Genomic DNA, 24,747 nt, shown 5'->3' on the forward strand with positions numbered 1-24,747 from the left:
TGTTTTTCAACTTTATTGCCAGATACAGTTTAAATGTGAAAAACTGGAATCGTTTTTAACCATAATCCACAGTTGTGGGTTATGGTAGCTACTACCTACCGGTAGTTAGTTTATCGGCCCAGAATAATTGGTACTATAAAACTATAACATTAATAATGATTACCGTTCGCAATCAATAACACAATCCAGTATGTGATTGTAAAGTATTTTATTTGACTTCGCTACAGATACAGCAAGCAGCAGCTACCCGATGTTACAAGCCTTGCCACAACTTGAAAGCATTTTTTCTCAGTTTTTCTAATTCTCAGTTTAGCTCTTGTAGTGATGGTCCAACACCAACATATCTTTTTCTCATCAGACTTAATAATAGACTTAATGCTAACTTCAGAGGCAGCCACAGGTTTGTTTTACAGTCCAAGAAGCTTGAAGGCATCTCTTAAATCTTCTGTGTCACAGGGCTGAAAGAGAAAAGGCAGAACAGGACATTATTATCATTCTGAACACATCATTATTTCGATTGGCCTCATCCTGCTTGCCTGAGGGAAAATATGTTGTGTGTTACATGTTATACCTGGAGGATGCGGTTGAGTTTTCTGGCCAGGCGTACTGAGTTTCGATGCAGATCTTCCCAGGCCTTAAATTTGCTTTGCTGAGCCACAAAAGTCTGCCAGCAGTAGAAGAAGTCTTAAAACAATCAGCAAAATAAATAATTGTTACTGACATCCAAGAAAGGACTATTTTAGGGAATAGTGCACAACTCAAAAATCAAATATGTCTCTACTTTTTCTGTTTATCGCCCACATAGGCATAAATTTATTCATCCACCTTTGTAACTCATGACTGTGATGTGCACGCCGACTTTTTTAAGCAGCCTGAGACCCTCTCTTTCACGACTGTCCTCCATGTCACAGAAGTAAAGACGAGAGACAAAGATCCTGAGGCGAAGGTTAGGTGTCTGTTTGAGGAACTGGGCCAGTCTGGAAGAGCAGTTTGCACAGGGAGACCAGGAGCAGAACCAGGTGATGGAGTAGCTGACCCTCCTCTCCCCATGAAATCCATACCCAGATAGACCAGGGCATAATGTACTAAGGTGGCGCAGGAACAGCAGCTGCAGAGAAAAATAAGAATAAAATAATCATTATACAGCCTTCATTCAATTGCTGTTTTCTCTCTTGCTACTGAGCAGACCCTTTTCATATCTTCTCCCACTTTACCTACCTCTACATGGCAGCCATTGCGATTGCGGAGGTGTCCAAAGTCAAAGGACAAGGAGTCAGGCCCTACTCGTCTTTTTACTACAAAACAGAGGTATGTTTCATGCCGGCCCCTTGCCCAGCGCACATTCTTGTAATGATAGAGGAACTTTTTTCTGGGCAAAAGCATACTGAAATAAAGGGAGAAAACATTAAAGAGCACACTGCAGTAGACACAGCACAGATAAAAAAAACAAAACAAGATACATTTTAAAAGCACGCTATGTTGAATTTATCAGTCAACATTTCAGTGCAAAAGGTGTGGCAGATTTGTGGTGTCAGAAAGTTTCCCTAGTCATTCGCACAATTAATAATTTTACACCACTAAGGTCTGAGACTAATTCTTATTACTACTTAGATGACTCGCTCATTAATACAAGTTTTATCTCTTAAGTTAGCACAAGTAATGCATGCAAAACCTGTGGTTAACCAAACACAAGTGATGGACAGTCAGAAAGCAGCTTATGTTCACTCACAAACCTTTTCTCACTCTCAGTTTCACGACTTTTAGTGAAAGCAGGACAGTTATTCATCACTTGTTAATACTGAAACCCTGATATAACTCACGAGTAAAGGGTCATAATTATTGAAACAGATTTCCAATGACAAATCTTATAATGGCATCAAAAGTATCGTAGCGTGGTAAAAGAACTATAAAAAAAAAAACGTTTTTTTTTTTTTTCTTAATTAAATAGTTTGCACGCACAATTTGGTCAAATAGTTGTTGTTTGGAACGATAAATGCAACATATAAATATAATATATCCATTTTGCTCACCTGTCTAGCTTTGCAATCATTTCAAAAGACGCGCTTTGCCACTCGTCGGGCTTGGGTAGCATAAAGGAAGGTAAATGAGAAAGAGTGAAAGTGTGTGTGTGTGTGTGTGTGTGTGTGTGTGTGTGTGTGTGTGTGTGTGTGTGTGTGTGTGTGTGTGTGTGTGTGTTGGGGGGTTAAAGGGAGGGAACTGAGAAGATATACCTCTAAACATAAACATCCTGCATACAACACAAGGCAGCATCTGGTTGGACAGAATGATTTTTCAAAGATAATTTGGGGAGGCGTGATACAGAAGAGACAGCTGGATTACACCGTGCTGCTGCTAAGCAATTAAAGTTGTAATTGGATTACTCACTGGCCAAATGTTTTCTTTTTGAATGCTTCGTGGTTCTTATGTTTATTTAAAGAATTTGACATCTGTTTAAACAATGATTAAAGTGAAACCATTCTTTTGGTGAAAGGCAATAAAGGAATTTTATTGGAGGGGGAGATTACACAACGCAGATTTTAAAAAATAATCCGAGTGACCACACATGAGAGGAGCGTTTGACGTGATTTGTAACCTTTGGAGTTTTTACAGACGTCAGTAAATGGAGCCAACTGGATGGAACTTTCCAGACACTTAAGACCCATGCAGTCACAGGCTCTCAACTGTTTGTTTTTGCCATATCATCAAGTAAGAGCTTCCAGATACCGTCTCACCTTGATTTACAGTGCTATTCAGCCTTTTCCACCTAGCTGGTCCCCCCTCCCCACTTCCTCAGGGGCCCCAAGATTTGGTGGAGTTACAGGCGTTCCCAGACGTAACACGTACTTTGTATTTTCATCTGGGTTTTCCCAAACTGTGTCAGGATGGGAGCAGACCTGTAATCGACCCACCTCGTCCTACGTGCCTGCCGGACTGGCTGGCCAGCTGACCGACCACAGCGTGTGGATAAATCGCACTCACAAGCCTTTGAACCTTCAGATGCTGTCATCGGTTCGGTGCCAAATCAGGATGTGTATTATTTTGCTCCCGTCTTTTTCTTTTTTGCTCAGTCTGTTTTAGCTCGGGCCCAGTCTGCTCACTCAGTGGCACTGCATGCAGGCATCCTGCTTTCCCATGACTCCCCTCACCCTCTCATGCACTCTGTGGTTTGGGGAATTCACCGTTTCCCAGGGTGGCTGTTTTTGGCGCTCATCTGTGTGTGTATGTGTGCAAGCATGTGTGTGTTGGCCATCTGTATGAGCATGTCATTAACACAGTCTATATGTTATACATCATCTGGAACAAATTTATCTAATTTATCCTGTGATTGTGTGGTGCCCCCAAATTTAGAGTGATTCATGAGTGTGTGTGTGTGTCTACATGCACTGAACCTCACATCATATTGCATTACTCTGACAGCGCACTAAGCCTAATGTCTCTGCACATTTGATCTTGAGCGCATGTGTCTTTTCTGGACTTCAAGAGGCTGATCAAATGCCAAACTATATGTAACCACTTCCCAACCACCTCTCTGGGTTTGACCACAGTTGACCAAGGTCATCTCACAGTCACTCATGAACACTCATGTGTGCACTACCACCCCTCCTATGCACTGTATGCATGTGTGTGTGTGTGTGCTGGAGTAGTACCGTATGGCCAGACATGCATTTAAACCGTAGTCGAGGGTGGGGGGGACCGGGTGTAAGAAATGCCAAGTCATACTTTCCGAAACCCACCCGCCCACACCCTGCTCATGCGCGCACAGGCACACACACACATACACACTCACACAGCCATACCGTGCAGACGCATATGACCACAGTCACAAACAGACTTTCTTTCCAGTGTGTGAACTCACATCTGTTTCCTGACAACAATAATAGCTACAGATCAGGCGGGTAGAGGCCCAGCTTACAGGTGTCTACTGTTTGGCAGTCACGTGGAAACAACCTGATGATGACCGAGAAGTGTCACAAGTAAAGACTACAGCTTTTACAAGGCGAAAATGCCCTGACCACACACTTACTCGTGCATGCTACAACACCGCTGTGTTACTAGGTGTTTCAGCTTTGTCATTTAAGTTAATTAAAGGACGGCGATTTTCCACTATGGCTTGGCTTGCATGATTTAGCAGCAAAGTATAGGCCTATTTTTGCCTTCACATCAGGTGTGATATGCCTCCTTCCCACACACATTAACACTGCACAAACATCCTGTGGTGTTTATGTGTGGCAGATTGATGCTATACTGACATCGTCTGAGGTTAGCAGTGGGGTAGACTCGCAATGCAAGCGTGAGGGCTGCTAACCATATTAAGGTTAGCCTCAAGCAGGGGGGTTGTGTGCATTTCCCCACTTAGTCATATAAACTGCCATTCACCTGCAAACCACACACATGCTTAAGTCATAATATCTATGTATAACTTTTACATACCGTGCTACAATCTCCATATAAATGAAAGCATAACTGATTTTGATTAAATCTTTGTAATAACTCAGTATTTTGGGGATGCAGCTAATAGCTACTTTCTGCAGAATGAATCTACATGTAGTATTTTAACTATAAAGTAAATTTAAATGGAAAAAAACAAAAAATCCTTTCATTTATGATGCTGTGACCCACAATAGCTTCCAATTTTAAAAAAAGATAATACAGTTTATAGTGTATAAATTAAAATTAATGAAAGTGGAAAATAATGATTTATTTCCTCTTCATTGAGGAAATATAATGTATAATTAAACAAGAACACATTGTTAAAGCACTATATATTTTATCAATTAACACTAGTATTAAAGAATGCACTCTCTTTGCGATTGATAACTTTACCATCGCCTAAAATATAACATAGAAAACTAAAAGTGGAAGAAAACGTTATTGAGGTTGTGCTGTTTTTGCAGCCTCATCGACCCACAAGCTATTACGAAGGTGAGCAGCGGCAGTCAGGGAGTGCAGAGATAAAAGTAGATAAATTCTGCATATTCACGAAACCGCACATACTTCCTATACAGTAACTGTACAGCCTCCTACACATCTGTTTGGTTTCACACAAAGAAATGCGTGCAGTCTCACACACACTCACACACACACACGCGCACACACACACACCCCTTTTACAGTGTTGATTTTTTTTAAGAAAAGGAACTGCACAAACACAGCTAACAGATATGAAATGTAGTTATTACTTTATTACAAATGCTCAGAGAACAGCACAGCTGAGGCATGATCATGCAATCTTTGAATGATTAAATAAAGAATCAGTTTTTCATCTAAATGAAAATGACGAGATGATAAAAAATAAACTCAAAACAATGAATCCTCGGGATAGCAGCACACTCAATAAATAATCGAATAAATAACACAAAGATTACAAAAATGAAATACTTGAACATGCTGCCGCAGAAATCAGACGCACTTCTTTACCTTTTAAACTGCACGTGTCCATTAAAACTCAATCACAAGTCTTTGTAATACACTTTAGTGAGGGGGTAGCCCAGGAAGCCTCTCTCTGGACTCTCTTGTTTCAGTTCCTTATCATCTTCATCACTAGCTTCCACCCCAAGCTGGCGATAACCCAGTTTCCTGAAGAAGGCTTCCCCCAACTTTGAGGGGTAGGGGACGTGTGCATACACTCTGTGTGCCCCTGTCTCCCTCTCTCTCTGCTCCAGGCTTTGGACAAGCAGCCGACCGAGGCCCTCCCTGCGGTACCAAGAGCCTGTCACCAGCCTGCAGATCCTGCTGATGCCCGCTCGTGTCTCGCCCTCCCGGAAGATGCAGCCCAGGATATCTCCCTCACACTCTGCCAGCCAGACCTGCCCTGCTGCCTGCTCCCTCTCTGGAGTGATCTTTTCTGTTGTCGTCTCTTTGTCCTTGTCTTTGGATCCAGCTCGGCGCTTTGGCTGAACAGAAGTAATATTTAGCAACTAGTCTTAAATAAAAACTGCTAAAAAAAAAGTGAATTTTCAGCAAGTCAACAGACTAACCTTTTTTGTAAATGGTGTCTTTCCACTGATCCGGCAGTAGGGATTCTGCAGGGTGTCATCCTGTGCCTCTCTGTAGCTGCTACCCACATAGTCCCAGTAGGGCCGGCTGCTGCCCAGGACCCCGGTTGACCGCGGCATGGTGATTTTGAGAAAGACAATTAACAGGAAGACAGGTATAGCAAGGGCCAGGATGAAAGAGTGGACAAGGCAGCGCAGAATTGAGGAAAACACAGCCAGGATGAAAAGGCAGAGTGGGCGAGTGAGGATGTGGAGGATGAGACGATTTTCGGTGCCCTCGCAACCCTCCTGCAAAGAAATTCATGCACTTTTTTTAAAAAGAAAGGGCACAAACCTCAAAAGGATGTGACTTAATACCCAACATGATGAAGCCCAAAGCATTGTCTAAATACAAACCTTGATAAGGGCTTTCACAATTTCGATTTCCTCCTCCTTCATCCTCCTCATCACCACCTGGTCAAGCTCCAGCCTCACCATATTTAGGCTTTTTGCTCAAACAGCTGGCCTGCTCCAACGCTGTCTTATGTTGCAAACTTCAGCATCCACACCGTCTGCACAGGGAGCCTTGAAGAGGAGTGGATGGATAGGAGGATGTAATTCTGGGGGCTAGCATTAGTGAAAAGCTTGTGGATGATTATGTTGGACAGTGAAATACTGGTTAGTGTTTAAAAAAAAAACAAAAAACCCCCACATAGTATGACAAACGTGACGTAGTTAAAATAGGTCAATACATTTCAAAACTATGAAATGGACTAGACTTCGCTTCCACTGAGCCAGTAGTTGCATTGTAACAGCACACCCACGCTGGCTCCAAGCAACAAAGGCAGATGGAGATTATGGGGGATTTGCAGCCTGCAGCACCGTTTTTCAGTACTGTATAATTCACATACATCAAGCTTTCGTCTTTACATTTAACAGAGATCATCAAAGGTACACTCGAAAGCGAAAAGACCTGGTTCAAATCCTTATATGGTTATTACGAAGTGCTGCGGTCTCCTGACACATTTAACCCCCCGCTCCGCTTACCTTCTGCACAGAGTACCTCAGATCAAGCTGAAAGGTGGGAAACGCGCTCTGTGCGTTTCTGTTGGTTTTTAGCCCGTGTACGTTTGGCACGTTTCACTGAATGACCATCATATGTTTTCTTGCAGAAAGAAGGGAATTATGAATACAAGCTTACTCTATTTTATGCCCGTTATACGCTTTCAATGTGGCTGCCTACGCCATTTGCGTACGTAAAACTTACACTGCGCAACTGTTACGTGAATAGCGAACGCAACGTGACAGCGCTGCGTACGTCTGGTGGCCGCTGTGGGGGCAGTGACGTCAACCAAGTTCCAGTCTGGATGGAGTTACAGTGGCAAAGTCGCTGCTGTATGCCACTTTATTAGGTACACCTGTTTAACTGCTTCTTAATGCAAGTATTAAACCAGTCAAGCCCATGTCACCAACTCAATGCATTTAGGTCTGTAGGCATGGCCAAAACTACAGCCAGGCTGGTTTAAGCATTTCGGAAAACTGCTGATCTACTGAGATTTTCTCTCGCACGCACTTAGGGTTTACAGAGAATGGTTTGAAAAAGAGAAAATATCCAGTGCGCGGCACTTGAATGAAAATGCCTTGTTGATGCCGGATATCAGAGAAGAATAATCAGACCTCTTGAAGCTGACAGGAAGGCAAAAGTCAAATAAACCACTTGTCATGACTGAGGCATGCAGCATGTCTGAATGAACAAGTCAAACCTCGAAGCAGATGGTATACAGCAGCAGAATTCCACACCAGGTGGCACTCCTGTCAGTTAAGAACAGGAAACTGAGGCTACAGTTCACACAGACTCACCAAAACCGGACAATAGATAATTGGAAAAAAGTTTTATTTATTTAGTATTATTGTTGACCATGTCCATCTACTAAAGACCGATCTTTGTTGTGCGGGAAAATACAACAAAGCTCAAATCGTGTCAAACTGTTTTATTCATCAGTGTTATGGGTGAGCCTCAGGAACCCAGTTCAATCCCAGTAAAGTCACTTTGCCCCCTCAGCTGAATTCTCCTGATACAGTCCAGCTTTAAGTTACATTGATTCATACGGTTTTGTGATGAAAAACTTAAAGACCAAAAGTTATTACAGTGCAACCTCAGTTTAATTATTCAGTTCAAAGTAGTTTAGTGTAGCAATCCTGGTGTGGATGAGCAGATGATTTATTGCAAGTCATGTTTTGGGAAGTACCTCTCATGTCCCACTAACACCATAAGCGGGTCATTCATCACCTTGTGCTAGTTTTAAAGCATGACACTACTTGAAAATATGGATATTGTGCGTTCACAATCAACTGCCCATTTCTGCAGCTGGAGCACAGCATTTTTAAAAGCAAAAATTTGAAATAACAAAGTGACTTGAGCCAAATGACCCTCATCAAAGTTGATTGCCCATCACATTTATGTGGACTGTTGCTGACCCTGACAGTGAGTTCAGTGTACTCAAATGGCCCCCACAGTTGCCAGATCTCAATCCAACTGAGCACCTTTGTGGTGGAACAGGAGGTTTACATCATGCATCCGACGAATCTGCAGATGCTATCTGTGATGCATTTTTGTGATGCAAAATCTCTGAGGAATGTTTCCAGCACCTTGTTGAATCTGTGCCACAAAGATTTAAGGCTGTGCTGAAGTCAAAAGAGGGTCTAACTCAGTACTTGCAAGGTATATCTAAGAAATGGTCGGTGAGTGTATAATCAAAGGATATTTGTGGTGCTGTGATGTGGGCTTTTACTATTACTTTAAAAAAAGCGTTGCTCTTATTAATTTTATGCCTTTAGTGGTGGCATGCAGTCCATGAACTGAAATGAATTTGACACCTGACCAGTCACCCTGCCTTGTGGCTTGTATGTACCTCAGAAATGCACGTGCTTAACTCTGGATGTATCCCTGAACTGAAACTAAAGAGCAGGTGAAATACAACTAAACAATATTAACACACTCTTTGTTCAACATTTTGTTTGTTGGGATGTGGACACCCTACCTACAAGTAGTAAAAATAATTAAAAATCCAAATGATAAAAGGTATTAACAGATTTATTAATTATTAGTTACTATTAACATTGTGAAGAAAGTAGGCAATATACAACATTTATTCACAAAAAACATATTTACTTAATAAAACTGCCAAAGACAGTATCATTTAAACTAATCTTTAGGAATATTCTGAGGTCCATGTACAGCCTATTTAAATGTATAACATTTGGCATGGCATTACAACACAGTACTCATCTAACTGCATGTCCTCGCTCACTTGCATGAGAACTCAACTGACTATAAAGTGCTAACAAACAGCCCACAAAAAGTGAGGCATTTACTCATACATACGCTTTATTCGTCTCTAACATGCACACCGTTATCAGTTAGAGAACTGCACCTCTTTAGGTTTAGAGCTAGGTCCATTCAGTGCGCCTTCCTCTGAGCTGACTGCAGAGTTCACTTCCTTTGTAGACTTTTCCTTGGCCTCTGCTGTTACACCTTCATATTTCACCTCGCTACTTTGTGGGATCTCCCCGTCCCCTTCTCTTTCCATTCCCCCTTCTCTTAAGCTGCTGGTGCTGACTTCAATTATTACAATTTCATCTCCACTTTCCAGCTGAAAGATACTTTCCATTCCTCCTCCACCCTCGGTAACTGTGCCACTTCCAGTACTGCAACCTCGGCCCTCCTCTCCTATCATTCCTCCTTCACCTTCTATCAGGGCTATCATCTGCATGCCTTCCTCAGTTTCCTGTTCCAGCTTGGTCTCACCCCCCAGCTCAAACACCACCTCCTGCCCATCAAGGGGTACTAAGCCTTGGGTAGATGTGCACGAAAGCTGCAGGCTGTTGTCCTGCCCTTGGCTGAAGGTAGCACTGGTTGAACCACTATCCTGTGTGTCAGTGTGGAAATGAAGGACATACGACTCCCCCTGGCTGCCATCCCCTCCCGATTGTCTCCCATCCTGCTTTTCTCCACTCCATTCTTGCAGGAGTGACATCATCCCTCCCTTATCTACCCCTTTTTCCTCTTCACCTGGCACATCTGTCTTGAACTGCAGCACGAGTGACTTTCCCTCTCCACCCATTCCTTCATCGATTGCCTCCCCAGATGAATTCCCTTCAAACTGCAGCACGTATGACTCCCCGGCCTCCCCGATATTCATCCCCTCCTTTGCCTGTTCTTCATTATCAAAACACAACACAAACTCTTTCCCTGACAAAGTTTCCCCTGTCCTCATTTGCTCCACAGTGGAATGAGGTTTCCTTTCTGCAGGGACAGGAGCAGAATCTGATGCTGCAGCTACTGTGGTGGCTGGTGTAACCATGGTAACAGTCGGCGAGGGTCCTGAGGTATCCGCTATGGGGGCTACAGTGGCAGGGGACGACAGAGTCGGGGTAATGGTGTCAGATGTTGTGGGTAGAGAAGATGAGTTTGTGGTAGTATTAGCAGCAGTAATAGTCTGGGTGCCACTGGTCACATTAGAGTTTGTTACTGCAGCAGCTCCGCCTGCAGTGTGACTGACTGGGGTTGGGGCCGATTTCAGAAGTGTAGCTTTTGGTTTGCGCCCCCGTCTGCCTCGTGCAGTCCGTGTGCTCTTCCCCAGTATCGGCTTCGTAAGTAGGGAGCTGGCTGAGAGGTTGTGCATTGGTGTGGCAACTGGAGTGTGTGCATTGTTACTGTTGTTAGTAATTATGATTTGTTGTTGCTGTGATACAGATGGAAACTGGGGTATCTGAGTCTGGTTTTGGTTAAGCACAGGCTGGAATGCTTGGATAGTCTGAAGCATGGGGAGGGACTGAGGCTCTGGAGCTGGTGGAGGGTTGTTTGCTGTGTGGAGGAGAATCAGGCTGGACTGGCTGCCGTTGTTGGAGGGGCACTGCAAGAGGAGGAAGTTTTGAGGCTGGGACGGTTGCGGTGGTGGCGGAGGAGGTGGTGGCTGGACTGGCGTAGGCGATGACAGAGGAATGAGCTGCAGGCCGCTTGCTGTCTGTATCATGAAGTAGTTCTGGGAAGTGTTGGGGGGAATATTAAGTGCTGGTTGGGATACAATCAGACTGCCATTGTTTCCTGAGGCTTCCAGGGTGATGGGGTTCAGCAGGGTTGTGGTGGTGGTTACTCCTCCAACACTGGCTTTCACAGCCACGCCGTCTTTACCTCCACCACCTGGGCATGGCAGGGAAACGCCAGTGCCGTGGGTGCGGATATGCCTCTGCAAGTAGGAGTGCATGACAAACTCCTTCGAGCAGTACGGGCATTTGTAGTCCTTGCGTGAGGAGTGTGTGCGAAGGTGGAGTTGAAGGTTGGAGGAATGAGTAAAACTCTTACTGCAGTGGGTGCACTGAAAAGGTCTCTCGCCTGAATGCGTGCGTTCATGCTGCTCTCAGAGAAATGGTAACCAAAAAAAAGAAAAGAAAAGAAAAGAAGTTATGAAATCAGTTGATAAAACTGAACATTTTATAACATGACACTGCAGCTGCACTGACCTGTTTCAGATTTGACGTCTGGGAGAAGGACTTGGAGCAGATGGAGCACGTATGAGGCCGCAGACCAGAGTGCATCTGACTGTGTCTGCGCAGGCAGCTGGTATTTTTGAAGGACTTGCCGCACTCTTTACACACATATGGCCTCTCACCTGTGTGCTGCCGCAAGTGGTACTGGTAGTGGGAGCTCCACTTGAAGGTGAGTGGGCAGTGAGGGCACTGAAATGCCCGTACACCTGTATGCACCTAGGTAAGATATATGTTTAAAAAAAAAAAAGGGGGGGGGGGGTTAATTTTTAGTGTCCTACCAAAAGAAGAATCTAGAACTGAGCTTGACGAAGAGTGGAAGTCATCACAGGGAACATCAAAATATGAGAACGCTTGTTACAACTGAAGCACTGAGTGACAGTGACTTTAGTCATGAGAGACCAATAACTTACACCATATTTTTTTTCCTTTTGCTGTTTGCATTTGTCTGATGTAGACTGCGTTCATCTCCAGAGGTAATTACATGAGAGCTAAAATACCTAATCAAGTGGAATGTAGAGTTTCACACAGACCACAATCAAGAAACCTCACATCAAGAAAATTATTTTGGTAATTAAAACCTTATTTGATTTATTTGAGTGGAACAGAAGAGTGAGCCTTACCCGCTGATGGATAGAGAGCAGTGATGATCTCTTGAAGCTCTTTCCACACTCCGTGCAGCGGTAGGGCCTTTCCCCAGTGTGATCCCTCATGTGGTATTTCAACCCTGATGAACCTTTGAAGGCTTTTCCACACTCTGAACAGCGGTATGGCCTTTCTGTGTGAACACGTGAGACATGAGTTTAAAAACAACAACAAAAAGTACAGCAGAATAAGGAGTTCTTTAAAAAAAAGACTGAATATCAGCACAGTTTTATGCCTCATCTGCTTTCTTTCTAAATATCTATACCTCCAGCAGGAGTGCTCTTGCTGGATCCCGTCTTTTTGTGGGCTTTGGTTGGTTTTGCTGGCTGCTCCTCTTGTTCCTCTCCAATGGCTATGATGTCGACATGAATCTCCCTCTGGTCCTCCTGCTGCTTGTCAGCCTGACTCGGAGAAGAGGGAAGGGGGAGAGACAAGGAAAGCGATGGAGGGCACACGATTTCGGCCTCTGCCTCAGCCAGGAGACGCTGCTCGGGAGTGTGGGAGTGTTGGTGCGTGAGGAGCGAGGAGAGAAGAGGGAAAGAGCGGTCGCAGGCAGAGCAGCTGAACTGGGAACGGGACTGTGATGAAAGAGAGTGCATCTGGAGGGAAAAAAAGAAGAAAAAAAAGAAAATGAAAACAGGAGGTAGTTCATTTGATAGTTGTTTTTTTTTATTAGAAATTAGAAAGCACTGATCTAAATAAATATTAGTACATTATAGAAAATGCAGAACCCGGAGAGTAATGCACACAGTTCACTCAGAAACTGCCTTGAACACAAGCAATGAAGACTTTCATAATGTTGTGATGCCACAACTCTTTAGTCCCACCTACACCAACGGTCCAACTTTTTTCCTTTTTGGCACTGCCAGCTCTGACTCTAAAACATCTCAGCCACAAGAAAAGCAATAAATGACACTAAATTTCCTGTTGCTTACTGCAAGACCATGTAAGAGTCTTCGTGCACTCCTGGCAGCTGAAGTACGGAAGACCCAATGCGCTACTTTTATTTTTGGTGGCAATGTTCCCTCAGCAGGAAAAGAAAACATTCTTGGAGGAAATCGGAACTTATGGAAACTCGAAGACCAGTTTCAGACCAATAAACAAGCACTGGGAGTGGGGTGCATTTTTTTCCTATATCACCCCTTCAGTGCCACTTAAAATTAGTTGGATTATTTCTTAGCATTCCCAAACACAAACGAGTGAAAAATTAGCTAAAAGTTAATGTACTATTGGAAATGGTAACACAACTGCAGGAAAACATTGTGTTTTATGTAACATAGTGACTTCAGCATGACTGCACTGTACTGAGTTGGATTGTGGTTTTAAATGTGTGCGATTTGGACTTTTTTGTTACCGACAGTTCATAGAGAGCTGGAGGGCTCTTTTGGAAAGGCCTGTTAGATTTCATGTAGAGCTACAGACACAGCATGGGCATGATAAAACAATCCATAAAAGTCCCATTCTTGATACATGACACACTTATACTAACTTGTTAACAAAAGGACCTTTAAGATGGATAAATGTTAGTCTTGCTGTAGGTTTTGTAATCTGTACAAAAGTGTTAGTAGTAGAACAGTTGCAACAGTCATTCTCACCAGTGATACATGTCTATTGAGGCCTCCGCTCGTCTTAAAGGTCTTATTGCAGTAGCCACATGACAGCCCTGCCCATGTGGTTCTGGCCTCTGGCTGAACGGTCTCAGAGCTCTGAGTCACCTCAGTGAAGCTCTGTAACAGGTCAAACTGGGCCTGGGTGGTGCCGACATTCTGAGGACAAACCAAAGGAAGTAGTAATACATATCAAAAATATATGTCCTCAAACTGAACTCATTGGCTTTATAGGGACTTTTATTTGCTCCAATTCAAAGTATATTTTAATTAAGAGTACTTATACTTCTGCCCCACATTACATAAAAAACAGAAGCTACACTATCTAACAGGGAAAACCTTTTGAATTCACGCCAGTTTATTTTGCAAACCACTGGGTTCATGTTAACAATGCTTGTTTGGGTGTTGATCATTTGTGGCCTTCACACACCAACATCATGTTCAGACGACACATAAGCTGCAGCAGCAGTTGACAGGATGAGCCAATCGCAAAGTTTGTCGCAAAAACCTGTGTCAGCCTATGAGTTGACTGACAGCTGTTTCAAGTGCACAACCAACAATTCATGGTTATCAGAGTTTTTCTGCCTAACGCCCTATTTCAAATCGGTTCTACCACTATTATGAATGTGTTTCTACTATTTGTAGGATCTAAATTGGGCTTAATTGTCCAACTACAACTACTTATTTTAAAGCATTTAAGGAAATGTGTGATGTTGGCGGTTTTTGAGATAAATATTTTTATGCAATGTGCATTTATCCGTTTGAACCCATCACTTACTGCATTGCTGCCATCTGCTCCCTCTGACAATCCAAGGAGCACCTCTGTCGTGTGTCCACTTTCAGCCACTGTGGTAGTTTCCACCACCTCCTCAAAGTCAGCAAGCAGGTGTCCAGCTCCCACCAGCCCATCCCCAACTTCCATCCCAGATGCGACCCCTGCCCCTCCACCAACCCCATCTTCCTCTGGAGCCATGTGAATGGCCTGGTGCTCCTCTAGGTCTGTCCGTGTGCCAAAAGTGTGGCTGCAGCTGCCACAGCTGTACAAGAGCACACTGGCTCCGGTGTCTGTACTCAGGTGAACCTCTGTCCCAATGGCTCTAGATGTGCACACGTTCTCCCCAGAAGAAGTGAGGGTGAGCTGGGGGAGAAGGCCTGGATTCTGGCCAGAGGAGGTGGTTGACAGGAACACTTCTTCCATCCCCACCCCAACTCCATCAGTTCCTTCCTGGCTCACAAATCCCACCATGTCTGTCAACAATGATGATGTCACTTCCTCTCCCCCCACCACCACCTCCACTACCTCATTTCTCTTCCTTGCATCCTCGCCCCTCTTTCCCTCTTTCCCACCTGCGTTTAGGTTGGAGTGCGAGTTCTTGTGCAGGGCCAGGTTTGACGAATGAGTAAAGCTTCGTCCACACTCACCGCAGATGTAGGGCCTCTCGCCTGTATGTATCCTCATGTGCTGCCTCAGGTTGGTGGACTGCGTGAAGGATTTGTTACACACTGTGCAGGTGTAAGGTTTGAGACCGAGATGGACATTCTTGTGTCTCCGCAGACTGCTCGAGTTCTTGAAGGCCTTCGGACAAGTGTCACACGGGTATGGGCATTCTCCTGTGTGTTGGCGCAGGTGATACTGGTAGTGAGAACTCCATTTAAAAGTAAGGGGGCAGTAGGGACACAAGAAGGTACGCACTCCAGTGTGGACACTCTGGTGGACCTGGGGAGAAACCGATATGGTGAAATATCTCATTTGTAAACATTAAAAAAAACAAACAAACAAACAAACAAACAAACAAAAACTTTTTTGGCGTCTCACCTGGAGAAGAGAAGAGCGTTTGAAGGCTTTGCCGCAGTCCTGACATTTATAAGGCTTCTCCCCTGAGTGTGACCTGCAAAATAAAGGTAACTATTCAGGAGGAAAACATGGTTAATCATATAACATCATTATTTGTGCAAAATACAATCAAACCCATATCTAAGTAATTTCTTTTGCTATGCATCGTATAGTATAACATCTTGTTTTATGTCAGAAATTAGCTCTTTATTTTACATTGAAATTTGCCTTTTTGACACTTTCCATCAACCTGACTGTGGCCCGATTAAAGATGTGAAAAAGGAAGGCTGGGAGGTGCTGGTTAGATTGTATTTCTTCCTGCTGATATTCAGTCATCTTCTCATTCATTCCCTAATCACTCATTGCTTCTGATTAATCTCCTGGTCAGTTCTAGTAAACTGGGTTTATTAAATATTGTTTTACATGACATGCTATTCCTGTATTCCTGATCGCAGGAATTAAAATATTAATGGATCTGCATTTTAGCTGTAGAAGCCAACTGACTGCAGAACGTCTTCTGTATTTAAAATGTACATCGTCGAGTTAGATATGAGATGGCGAACATGAAAACACCATCAGGATTGGAACAAAGACGTAGCAGACAATTGTTGAATCCCCTGTTATAGAGTTAGTCCATTAGGTTTTTTGGACAGCGACATAATTTTGTATTTTTGCCTCTGCACACTTCCACAGTGGATTTTAACTCGTGATAAGTTAAACAGATAAAATATTTGGAGTTGATTACAAGTGCTGAATTTGCACTTCGTAGCTTTTCACTGGATATCCTAATAGAATAGGTTCAAAGAGATGGCGATGGAAGTGAAGGAGGCCATCATTAGACCGAAACGAATAAAATAAATCTGATGGATGAAAGAAATCCAAAGCCCGCTAAAGTTCATGATGACAGAATTTCCATGGTTACAAAAACAACTTCACAACATCCAACCAAGGAGGTGTGTCATTGTCAAAGTCCACAATCATGGGATGCCTTTATGAACAGAGCGTTCACAACAGGGTGCAAACCCCTCATTACACTCAGGAGGTCACATTAGATTAAAAAAAAAATCTAAATGAGCCTTCACCATTCTGGGGAAAAAAAACAACCCTAGATGACACTGAGAAGAAGAGAAAAAGCTGTGATCTGAGGTTTACCACATTATCTGTAAAACATGGTGGAGGAAATGTTATGGGATGAGCCGGTGTTCTGGGAATCCATCCTACCTGACAAACCATCCTACCAGTTGTTTTTGCGCATGCGCACAACACGAAATTAAGTGGCAAACCGTCCTACCTTTGTGAATGTGACCTACAAGCATACTTTAACAGCTAAAATTTAGTGGCAAATCATCCTACCTTTGTTAATCTGAGCTAGAAGCATATTTTAACAGGTAAAATTAAGTGGCAAATCATTTTACCTTTGTTAATAAGAGCTAGAGACATACTTTGACGGGTAAAATGAAGTGGCAAACCGTCCTGGCTTTATAATTATGAGCTACAAGCATACTCTGATGGGCAAAGTTAAGTGGCAAACCATCATACCCACTTAAATTTGTGCTGGAATTACTCTGTGACAGCAGAAATATGCATAAATTACTTACGGTAGGATGTTTTGCCAAAGTAGGATGGTTTGTTAGAACACCGGGTCACTAGTGTTTATTGATAATATGACTGCTGATTGAAGAAAAAGGGTGATTTTTTTTTTTTTTGCTTAGCAGACTCCACCTTTGGCAAACATATTTAATGAGGACACATTGAGATGTGCAGGTGAGGGAGGTTAAATGACTAAATTTGTTAGTGCAGAACCGTATTAGCCTTAAAAGACAAAACTGTAACAGTATCAAACTTAATGATATAACGTCCAAATACGGATATCGGCTGATATTAGCCTTGTTGACTCATACCAACATATATGCATTTACATTTGCCTTTTGTGGTTTTTTGGGGTGACTAAATGTTCAAACATAGCATAAAGAGCAAGGAGATGCTGATCTTTTTATGAAACACAGTTCGTTGTTTTTTTTTTGGTTTTTTTTTTACCCCTCCTGGTACAAAGACTGGAATTATTAACAGAAGAAAACAAACTGGAAAACATCACTGGTATCTGCTAACAGCTAAAATGTTCAATTCAATTTTATTTATGCAGCGCCAAATCACAACAACAGATGCTTTAAGGTGCTTTATATTGTAAGGTAAAGGCTCTACAAAAATATAGAGAAAACCCCAACAATCAGATGACTCCCTATGAGATAACACTTGGTAACAGTGGGAAGGAAAAACTCCCCTTTAACAGGAAGAAAGCTACAGCAAAACGTTACTTTAGACATCAGAACTGGTCATGAACTTCCTAATATGTGAATCCTCAATATTAATATAATTTTAGTGTGGGTACCGTTGGTGATAGAGCAGAGCAGAGGAGCCCTTGAAGGCCTTGGGACAGAGGTTGCAGCGGTAGGGCCTTTCATTGTTGTGGCTCCGCAGGTGGTGGGTCAGCCTGGATGACCACCTGAAGCTCTTGCCACAGTCCAGACACTGGAAGGGATGATCCGTCTGCTCTGGCTGCGGGACTGACCCGGACACTGACGATGACACCATGTCCAGAACCACTTCCTCGCCACCTTCTACTCCCCCTTTTTCTCCCTCCACCAGCTCCCCTCTCTCCCGGTCATCCTCGCCATCCTCTCCCGAACCAAGAAGAGACGGGAAAGGTGAGAGGGACGCGGTGGACTGAGCTGGTAAAAGCTCTGCTTGGACGACTAGGGCCACTGAGTTGGCCATTACCAGATCAACCTGGTGGCAGATGATGGTTTTCCTTAGAGGCAGAGGGGTGGGTGGGATCAGTTTGTGTGTGGCATCATGGTTTTTCTTTCATCTTTTCTTCTGTGCCTTCATAAATTCCTTCCCTGCTGGCCACTGTAGCACCAGCTGTCATCCCAAGCAGTGAAATGAGGGCACGTCTGAGATAAAAGGAGATGGAAATAAATACAGTATTACAACATTATAACAGTTGGTACCAAAGCTCCCTTTAAATTTCCCTCCCTCCCTCCCTCCCATCTCTGAAGCTGGTCCTCCCTCCCCGCTGTCTTTCCTCCGGCCGTCAGTCCGTGTGCGCTGTATCTCCACACTGGCGCACGGTTTCTGTCCTTCCCCGCAGTGCGGTGCTTGTTAGCACCACAAACCAGCGGCTACAGCAAAGTTACACACCGGGCTACTCTATAACTGTCCCAATGTCTTCCGACGAGCTCTTGCAATCCAGCAGTTAAAGCAGACACACACATACAGATTCTTTGGCGAATTAACAAAAACAGTTAGTGGCCTGCTTTTAAAGCTAACCAAGCCTCCGGCTCAGTGCGGAACAGCTTCTTTTAACTGCTCGCCATGAATGTGCATGAATGCGGGCTGAGGCCGTACTCACCGCGGGTACTTAACTCATCTTAAAGCTATATTGTTGATCATATGAAAAGAAACTGGGCACTGCAGTGCTAATCCACACAACCTTAACAATAAACACAGCACAAACTAACAGCAGTTCTCCACCCAATGCCGCCTTTCAAGAACAGCGGCGGCGATTGGCTGATACGTACAATAGATGAGCTACTCCCATTGGCTGGGGGCTTGAACAGACAGGTTGACGTTCTTACCAGAAAACATTTAGAAAACCAAAATTTGGCGTAAGCTAGTTATTAGTAAAGGATCCATACTCCAAGATGCTCCAAATTAATTTAAAAGCTTTTTTCACATTCGAGCTCAACATTTATCAGTTTTTGCCTCGACTCTTCTGCACAGACTGTTGGGTAATGTAGTTTCTGAGTGTGCACCCCCTCAAAAAACGTCCATCTGTCACACAGTTCCTATTACAGGTGTGGTAGTAGGCCACGCATATTTAAAGACACACAAAAACCAGTGTGCACATTCTGAAGTTTTTATTTCACCAAGGCACATATTTCACATTGAGGCCAATTAGTGTGTGTAAGAGGCATTTTGATGTTACAACAATAATTTAAACGTGATGGTATAATAATAGCGAATAAGAATAAAAACTGTATAAAAGTACAAAAGGACAGGAGACTTGCTCCACTGCAGCACAAAATAAATAGTTCCACCAAGTTACTTAAATAAATAGTCAATACTGTAACAAATACTAGAATAGGAATGAATAAAAATTATAGTGATAAAATTGGTCATCTACAGTATGTTGTAGAAAACGACATAATACACAAAAGCACTGTATACAACATTTACATTCTTGTACATTTATGTACACCTGTACAGAACATAGTGTCACAATACATAGTATTTTAAGGCTTTGGGTGTTTAACTAAAAACAAAAACAAAAAAATCCCAAACTTTTCTACACCAAAGCACAGGTTCAAAATCAGCCATCCCACTCTTAGGAAGGGCCAATCCCGACAAGTTTGTGCAAAGAATCTAATCAGGATCATCAGTGCTTAGCAACAGGGCACATTCATATGACTTTACCACAATGTTAACTACACCTCCTCGTGCAGAACACAAGGGAAGCAGGCACTGAAAACACAAATGTGACTGTGGTACGAAAGAAAGGATTCGCTTTTCTTCAAATACCATCCTAACAAGGAAGAAATAAAGTAAAATGAATTTGATAAGGAATTGATAAATTAATGTGTCATGTGGAATGTTTTACCATGGCTGGAGATGACATTATGAGCTTTTGAAACGTATACTTTAAGGGCCCTATAAATAAGCAATAGTGAAGGCCTAGGCTGCCCCAAATGCATGCTACATCTACTGGAAGAATTATCATCTGAAGAAAAATAAAAATGTAAAAGTAAATTAAGCTGATTTATACAAATGTCATTATCAGAGCTATCAGTTCAGGAAGTGCTACAGTGTTTGTTTTTTGTTTTTGTTTTTAGGATCAGTGAGACACAAGAAAAAGGGAAAGATTACAGAAATGTGGGCAAATGAGTTCACGTTAGTACAGAAATAAGATAAATAAATAAAAATTAAATAAATAACTAACATTCAATAAATAAATAAATACATAAATAACACGGTCATGAAAAAGGGCTTAAGGAGAAAGTTTGGAGTTTCTTGACATGATCATTGGAGTTAAACTGGAACTTGAGCTGGAATCGATGGTTGTAACTGGCTGCATTGTGGTGCATCCTCAATGGCTCTGATGGAAAGACACATTCCTCAACACACATGCTGACACACAGGTTGATATTTGGGCCTCTTTAGGGATGCTGTCAACTACAGTGCACACTGACATGGTCTTGTTTCCCTTTTGATGGGGACGGAAGTCCATGTATTCTCACTGGCTCTGCAGCCCCCTTTTACTTTCTGTATCATCATTGGACTGCAGTGACCTTGGGCTTAAGGCTGAGGAAGGCTCTGTACGCCCAGTCACAGAAGAGCTTGAAGTGTTGAAGAAGCTCATTGGTGGACTGCAGGACATCAAACTGATAGGGGAGGTGAGGGGGGAGGGAGGGGGTCGCCGGACTGAGCCTTGGTGCTTCAACTCTCAGCATCTGTGGAGGAGAAGACGGGCAAAGATACGGATTAGAAAGCTCAATCACAGCGGCGGTGGCGCGCGCTGAGAATCGAACAGACAAACTCAGCTCCTCACCTGACGGTGCAGCAGAGTGATGAGAGATTTCATCTCTCTGATCATCTCCACCAGCTTGGGCACTGCAGGGTGGTGGTGCTTCTTCGACACTCTGTTGAGCCACTCAAAGTGGTGCTCGTACAGCTTCAGGTCGGAATGAAGCTGTGAGAGCGTGGGCTTCAGCTGGAAACAACGCAAAAATACTTCAGAGACTTAGCATGGGAGTGTCGAAACAGGCCAGCTCCCCGCCCCCCCTCTCTCTCTTTCTCGCCACATGCACACACACAAATACATTATCAGAGCATTACCTCAAGATTGTTGAGGTCATGGGCTGATCTGTTGCTCATTTCTGGCAGAGACTTGAACCTGTGGGGCTCCACTTCTGAGTCAAATGCATGCTCCTTCTGAAAGAGAAAACAAGACACAGAGCAGCCCCTTAGCAATTTACATCAGCGCAATTTTACTCATCCTGAAACAAGTCACGGCAGCATGAGGAAAGTATTAGTCTAGCATCTTGATTGGGTGCCTGTTTTCTGCACTTAGAGACAGTAGCTCTCACTGAGGGGAGTGTGGTCGATCGGGTCAGTGTGAGTTCACCCACATTCAGCCTCCCCAAATGTCAACAATAAGAGCAAATGAGCTGAACCCACAGGATGTTTTCTGCTGGGAGTGTGGATAACAACATACGCAGTGACTAAGAAAGCTCCAAGTGGGACAGACAACACAGGCCTGCGGGGAAACTCCAGGGTCACAGCTATAAAAAGAAAGAATGACGCAGTGCCGCTGCCCAGCTCAGCAGGTGTAGTGCCCACTTTGACCAGCAGAGGGAGATAAACAACCTAATGCCAGGTTTATGAGATTCTGCTTTGGAAGGGCAGCTGAGCTCATCAGTAGTGCAATTTAGTATTAAAGACGTAGGCCTATTTTAGCAATGAATAGGGACAAATAGAGATGAGTGAAGTGGTATGCGTCATTTCTAATCAGCAGAGGAACATAACAACATTAGAATAATGATTGCTGAGAAATGTTTTGTATAAACAAGTTGAGTGTGCTTATTGCTTCCTTAACCTGTTGTTCTGTGCTTCCCTTGCATTACTTGTTGTTCGCTTCCACTTGTTTTTGTTGATGTTTTTGGAGATAAATGTCCTGTATTGTCTCTCCATCAGCCCTTTATAAGAGCTCACTTATGTCTGTGGTCCAATGTTTTGTCTCCGCTGCCGTTTTCTCCCCTGCTGTCCCTTACTTCCCCCGTCCCTCGCCTCTCCCTGTGTCTCATACCAGGTGCACAGGCACATGCAACATGACGTGCACATGTGCATGCACGCGCACACACACACACACACACACACACACACACACACACACACACACACACACACACACACACACACACACACACACCACCGGCTTGTCATCTAGTTGTTTCTCTGATCTCTTCATCTCTTGTGGTTTTTGCCCCATCTTTCTCAGCCTTTAATTCTGCCTCTTATCCCAGTTTCTCTCGCTCTCTTCATCCCACACCATGACCTCACCCGACAGAACCTAGCATCCAACCTTTTTCTTCCTGAATGCAAATACTGGAATGTGATAAATCTTTTTGATTTTTATCAAGTCACTTTGCTGTGGCGACCGAAAGCAAAACACTAAACACCGCACCTACACTACCACGGCTATTTACAGAGCCCTCAATGCACACACACACGGCCACAAAAATGCATACAGACAAATGCATGCACACACGTATACACATTTGTATGTATGCAAGCGTGCACAGACTCATACACAGGCACACTGGAAAACCTGGGCCCATATAGAACTATGTTTATACACATACGCACATTTCTCCCTCTTTAAAGCATCAGTTTCATTGCTCTTTTGCAGGGACTTTCCATGGATTCCCATTCTATTTATCTTTCCTAACTTTGTCCTCTTTTTAGTGGAATTCCACACAAAAAGGGGGGGGAATTAAAAATAAATCCCCAGTGTTAGTGAACACTGTCTAACACTGTTTCGGATGCCCTTTGATAATCCTGGTGTGCTCACATCTGGATTTCAGATTGTGATGCTACTACACAATGACTATAACATTATTTCAAAGCACAAACACAAACACACACACACAAACACTTTCTCAACATTGTCGACAAGACTAGAGAGAGTATGTGGCTATTTCTAATTTTATCTCGTGAACAAAAGAGTTTAAAGATTTGCATAATGCAAAAATAGAATCAATATCAGTCATGTGTAACCAAAGATCCAGAGATATGATGTCGTTTTCTTTTCACCTGTTAAAACACAGTGTTGATACACAATCACCTGTCGGATCCAAATCTTGTCTAAGTTCTCAAATCTGATTTCCCTACCCACTCGACTGTCATCGCAATAGGATTTCGGGCCAGACTTGTCGCATTTAATTGGGGAGAGAAACTCAACACTTCACCAACCGCCGACCATAAACATGTTTCTGTGTAAACAAGCATGCGATACACGCTGCTGTCATTTCACAGACGGCGTGCTTGGCTGTTTTTGTAGCTGGGTGGAGGTAGATTTAATTTCACTGCACCTCCACTGGCACCTTCTTTGCCACCAAGTCTTAATGCAACCGCCACCAGGGGAGGTGACCAGGCACACCGGCATGCTGCTGAGTCAGACCGCCTCTCCCGTGTGGATTAAAAGTGAGATCACTGAGTCAAATCCCCCCCGAGACGCTTGTTGTCCCCGTGTAAGCATGCAGATGGACTCGTGAAAGCAGCTTAAGGTGGACTAAAGCCCCGAGCAAACCTGGTATGCGTTTGCACAATAGTGCGTGATGCAAAGTCGGTGCAGTTTAATGTGTGAGGTTACCTAAACCGAAAGCTAACATTAGCACCCAAATCCAATTAGTAAAAGATCAGTCTGTGGTGTAATGACCAGCATCGTCTTCCAATTCAATTAGCACGGGGTGGTCAGGGCCTCGCAGCCTCTACTCCCCCTGTCAGAGGCTGATTGGTAAACCTAATGGTCTTGACGACAGCTTCATCACTTACCAGCAGTTCTGTGGTGAGTTTCATTAGATTTTTGGTCTGATTGGACAGTTTATCCAAGTCACTGGGTCGCCGCTGTGGCACCGGAGAGGCAGACGTGAACACGGGCAGCTGAGCCAATAGCAGCGAGAAGAGGAGAGATGAGGAGGAGTCGAGCAGCACTGCAGGGGTAGAACAAAACGGAAGCAATTAGTGGAGAGGCGCTGTCATCTCGCCATAATGATAATAGCCTCGGGGCACGGCTGTCAGCTTTAGGGGAAGATATTGCACCATGATATAAACAATAGCTCCAGACTTGGCAAGAAGAATCCTGAAGAGCTTCAGAGTCATGTTTTCACAGGCTGAATGCAAATCATTAAAACATTAAATGCCAGGCTTTGACACAGAATAGCTCCATTTCATCTTTACCATAAGCAAGGCAATGAATGCCGCTGATTGTCACACCTGCAACTCGATAGGTACGTGAGCCGGTGGTATAAATTATATAGACCAAGTCAAGCCAAGTCAACTCTCCTAACAGTAAGCTCAT

The 24,747-nt window shown here is 43.6% G+C and overlaps 4 protein-coding genes across 5 annotated transcripts; all 4 read right to left on the bottom strand.

Moving 5' to 3' along the window:
- Positions 1-198: 198 nt before the first annotated feature.
- aicda (activation-induced cytidine deaminase) lies at positions 199-3,486 on the bottom strand. Its single transcript, XM_084943556.1, has 5 exons — positions 2,031-3,486; positions 1,219-1,384; positions 826-1,108; positions 572-684; positions 199-458 (listed from the first exon to the last, which is right to left on the bottom strand). The coding sequence occupies exons 1-5, from the start codon at positions 2,090-2,092 to the stop codon at positions 408-410; spliced, it is 675 nt and encodes a 224-aa protein (XP_084799682.1). The 5' UTR covers positions 2,093-3,486; the 3' UTR covers positions 199-407.
- Positions 3,487-5,163: 1,677 nt separating this feature from the next.
- Positions 5,164-7,241, bottom strand: nat14 (N-acetyltransferase 14 (GCN5-related, putative)). Its single transcript, XM_084945058.1, has 4 exons — positions 7,023-7,241; positions 6,393-6,560; positions 5,979-6,284; positions 5,164-5,894 (listed from the first exon to the last, which is right to left on the bottom strand). Exons 2-4 carry the CDS (start codon positions 6,471-6,473, stop codon positions 5,451-5,453), a joined length of 831 nt encoding a protein of 276 aa, XP_084801184.1. The 5' UTR covers positions 6,474-6,560; positions 7,023-7,241; the 3' UTR covers positions 5,164-5,450.
- A 1,812-nt stretch (positions 7,242-9,053) lies between these two features.
- On the bottom strand, positions 9,054-19,154 carry znf628 (zinc finger protein 628). Of its 2 annotated transcripts, XM_084944181.1 has the most exons (9): positions 19,021-19,154; positions 17,998-18,562; positions 15,591-15,663; positions 14,553-15,491; positions 13,763-13,933; positions 12,433-12,766; positions 12,146-12,300; positions 11,499-11,741; positions 9,054-11,389 (listed from the first exon to the last, which is right to left on the bottom strand). In XM_084944181.1, the coding sequence occupies exons 2-9, from the start codon at positions 18,381-18,383 to the stop codon at positions 9,392-9,394; spliced, it is 4,299 nt and encodes a 1,432-aa protein (XP_084800307.1). In that variant the 5' UTR covers positions 18,384-18,562; positions 19,021-19,154; the 3' UTR covers positions 9,054-9,391. The 2 variants fall into 2 exon arrangements, with proteins under 2 accessions (XP_084800307.1, XP_084800308.1); XM_084944182.1 differs by lacking the exon at positions 13,763-13,933.
- A 365-nt stretch (positions 19,155-19,519) lies between these two features.
- Positions 19,520-24,747, bottom strand: il11a (interleukin 11a). The gene is made up of 5 exons (XM_084945034.1): positions 24,627-24,747; positions 24,222-24,379; positions 21,504-21,599; positions 21,217-21,378; positions 19,520-21,118 (listed from the first exon to the last, which is right to left on the bottom strand). The coding sequence occupies exons 1-5, from the start codon at positions 24,745-24,747 to the stop codon at positions 20,939-20,941; spliced, it is 717 nt and encodes a 238-aa protein (XP_084801160.1). The 3' UTR covers positions 19,520-20,938.

Source organism: Perissodus microlepis, chromosome 11 (assembly GCF_051167445.1).
Source record: "Perissodus microlepis isolate ML-2025 ecotype Zambia chromosome 11, ASM5116744v1, whole genome shotgun sequence".
Lineage (NCBI taxonomy): Eukaryota > Metazoa > Chordata > Actinopteri > Cichliformes > Cichlidae > Perissodus > Perissodus microlepis.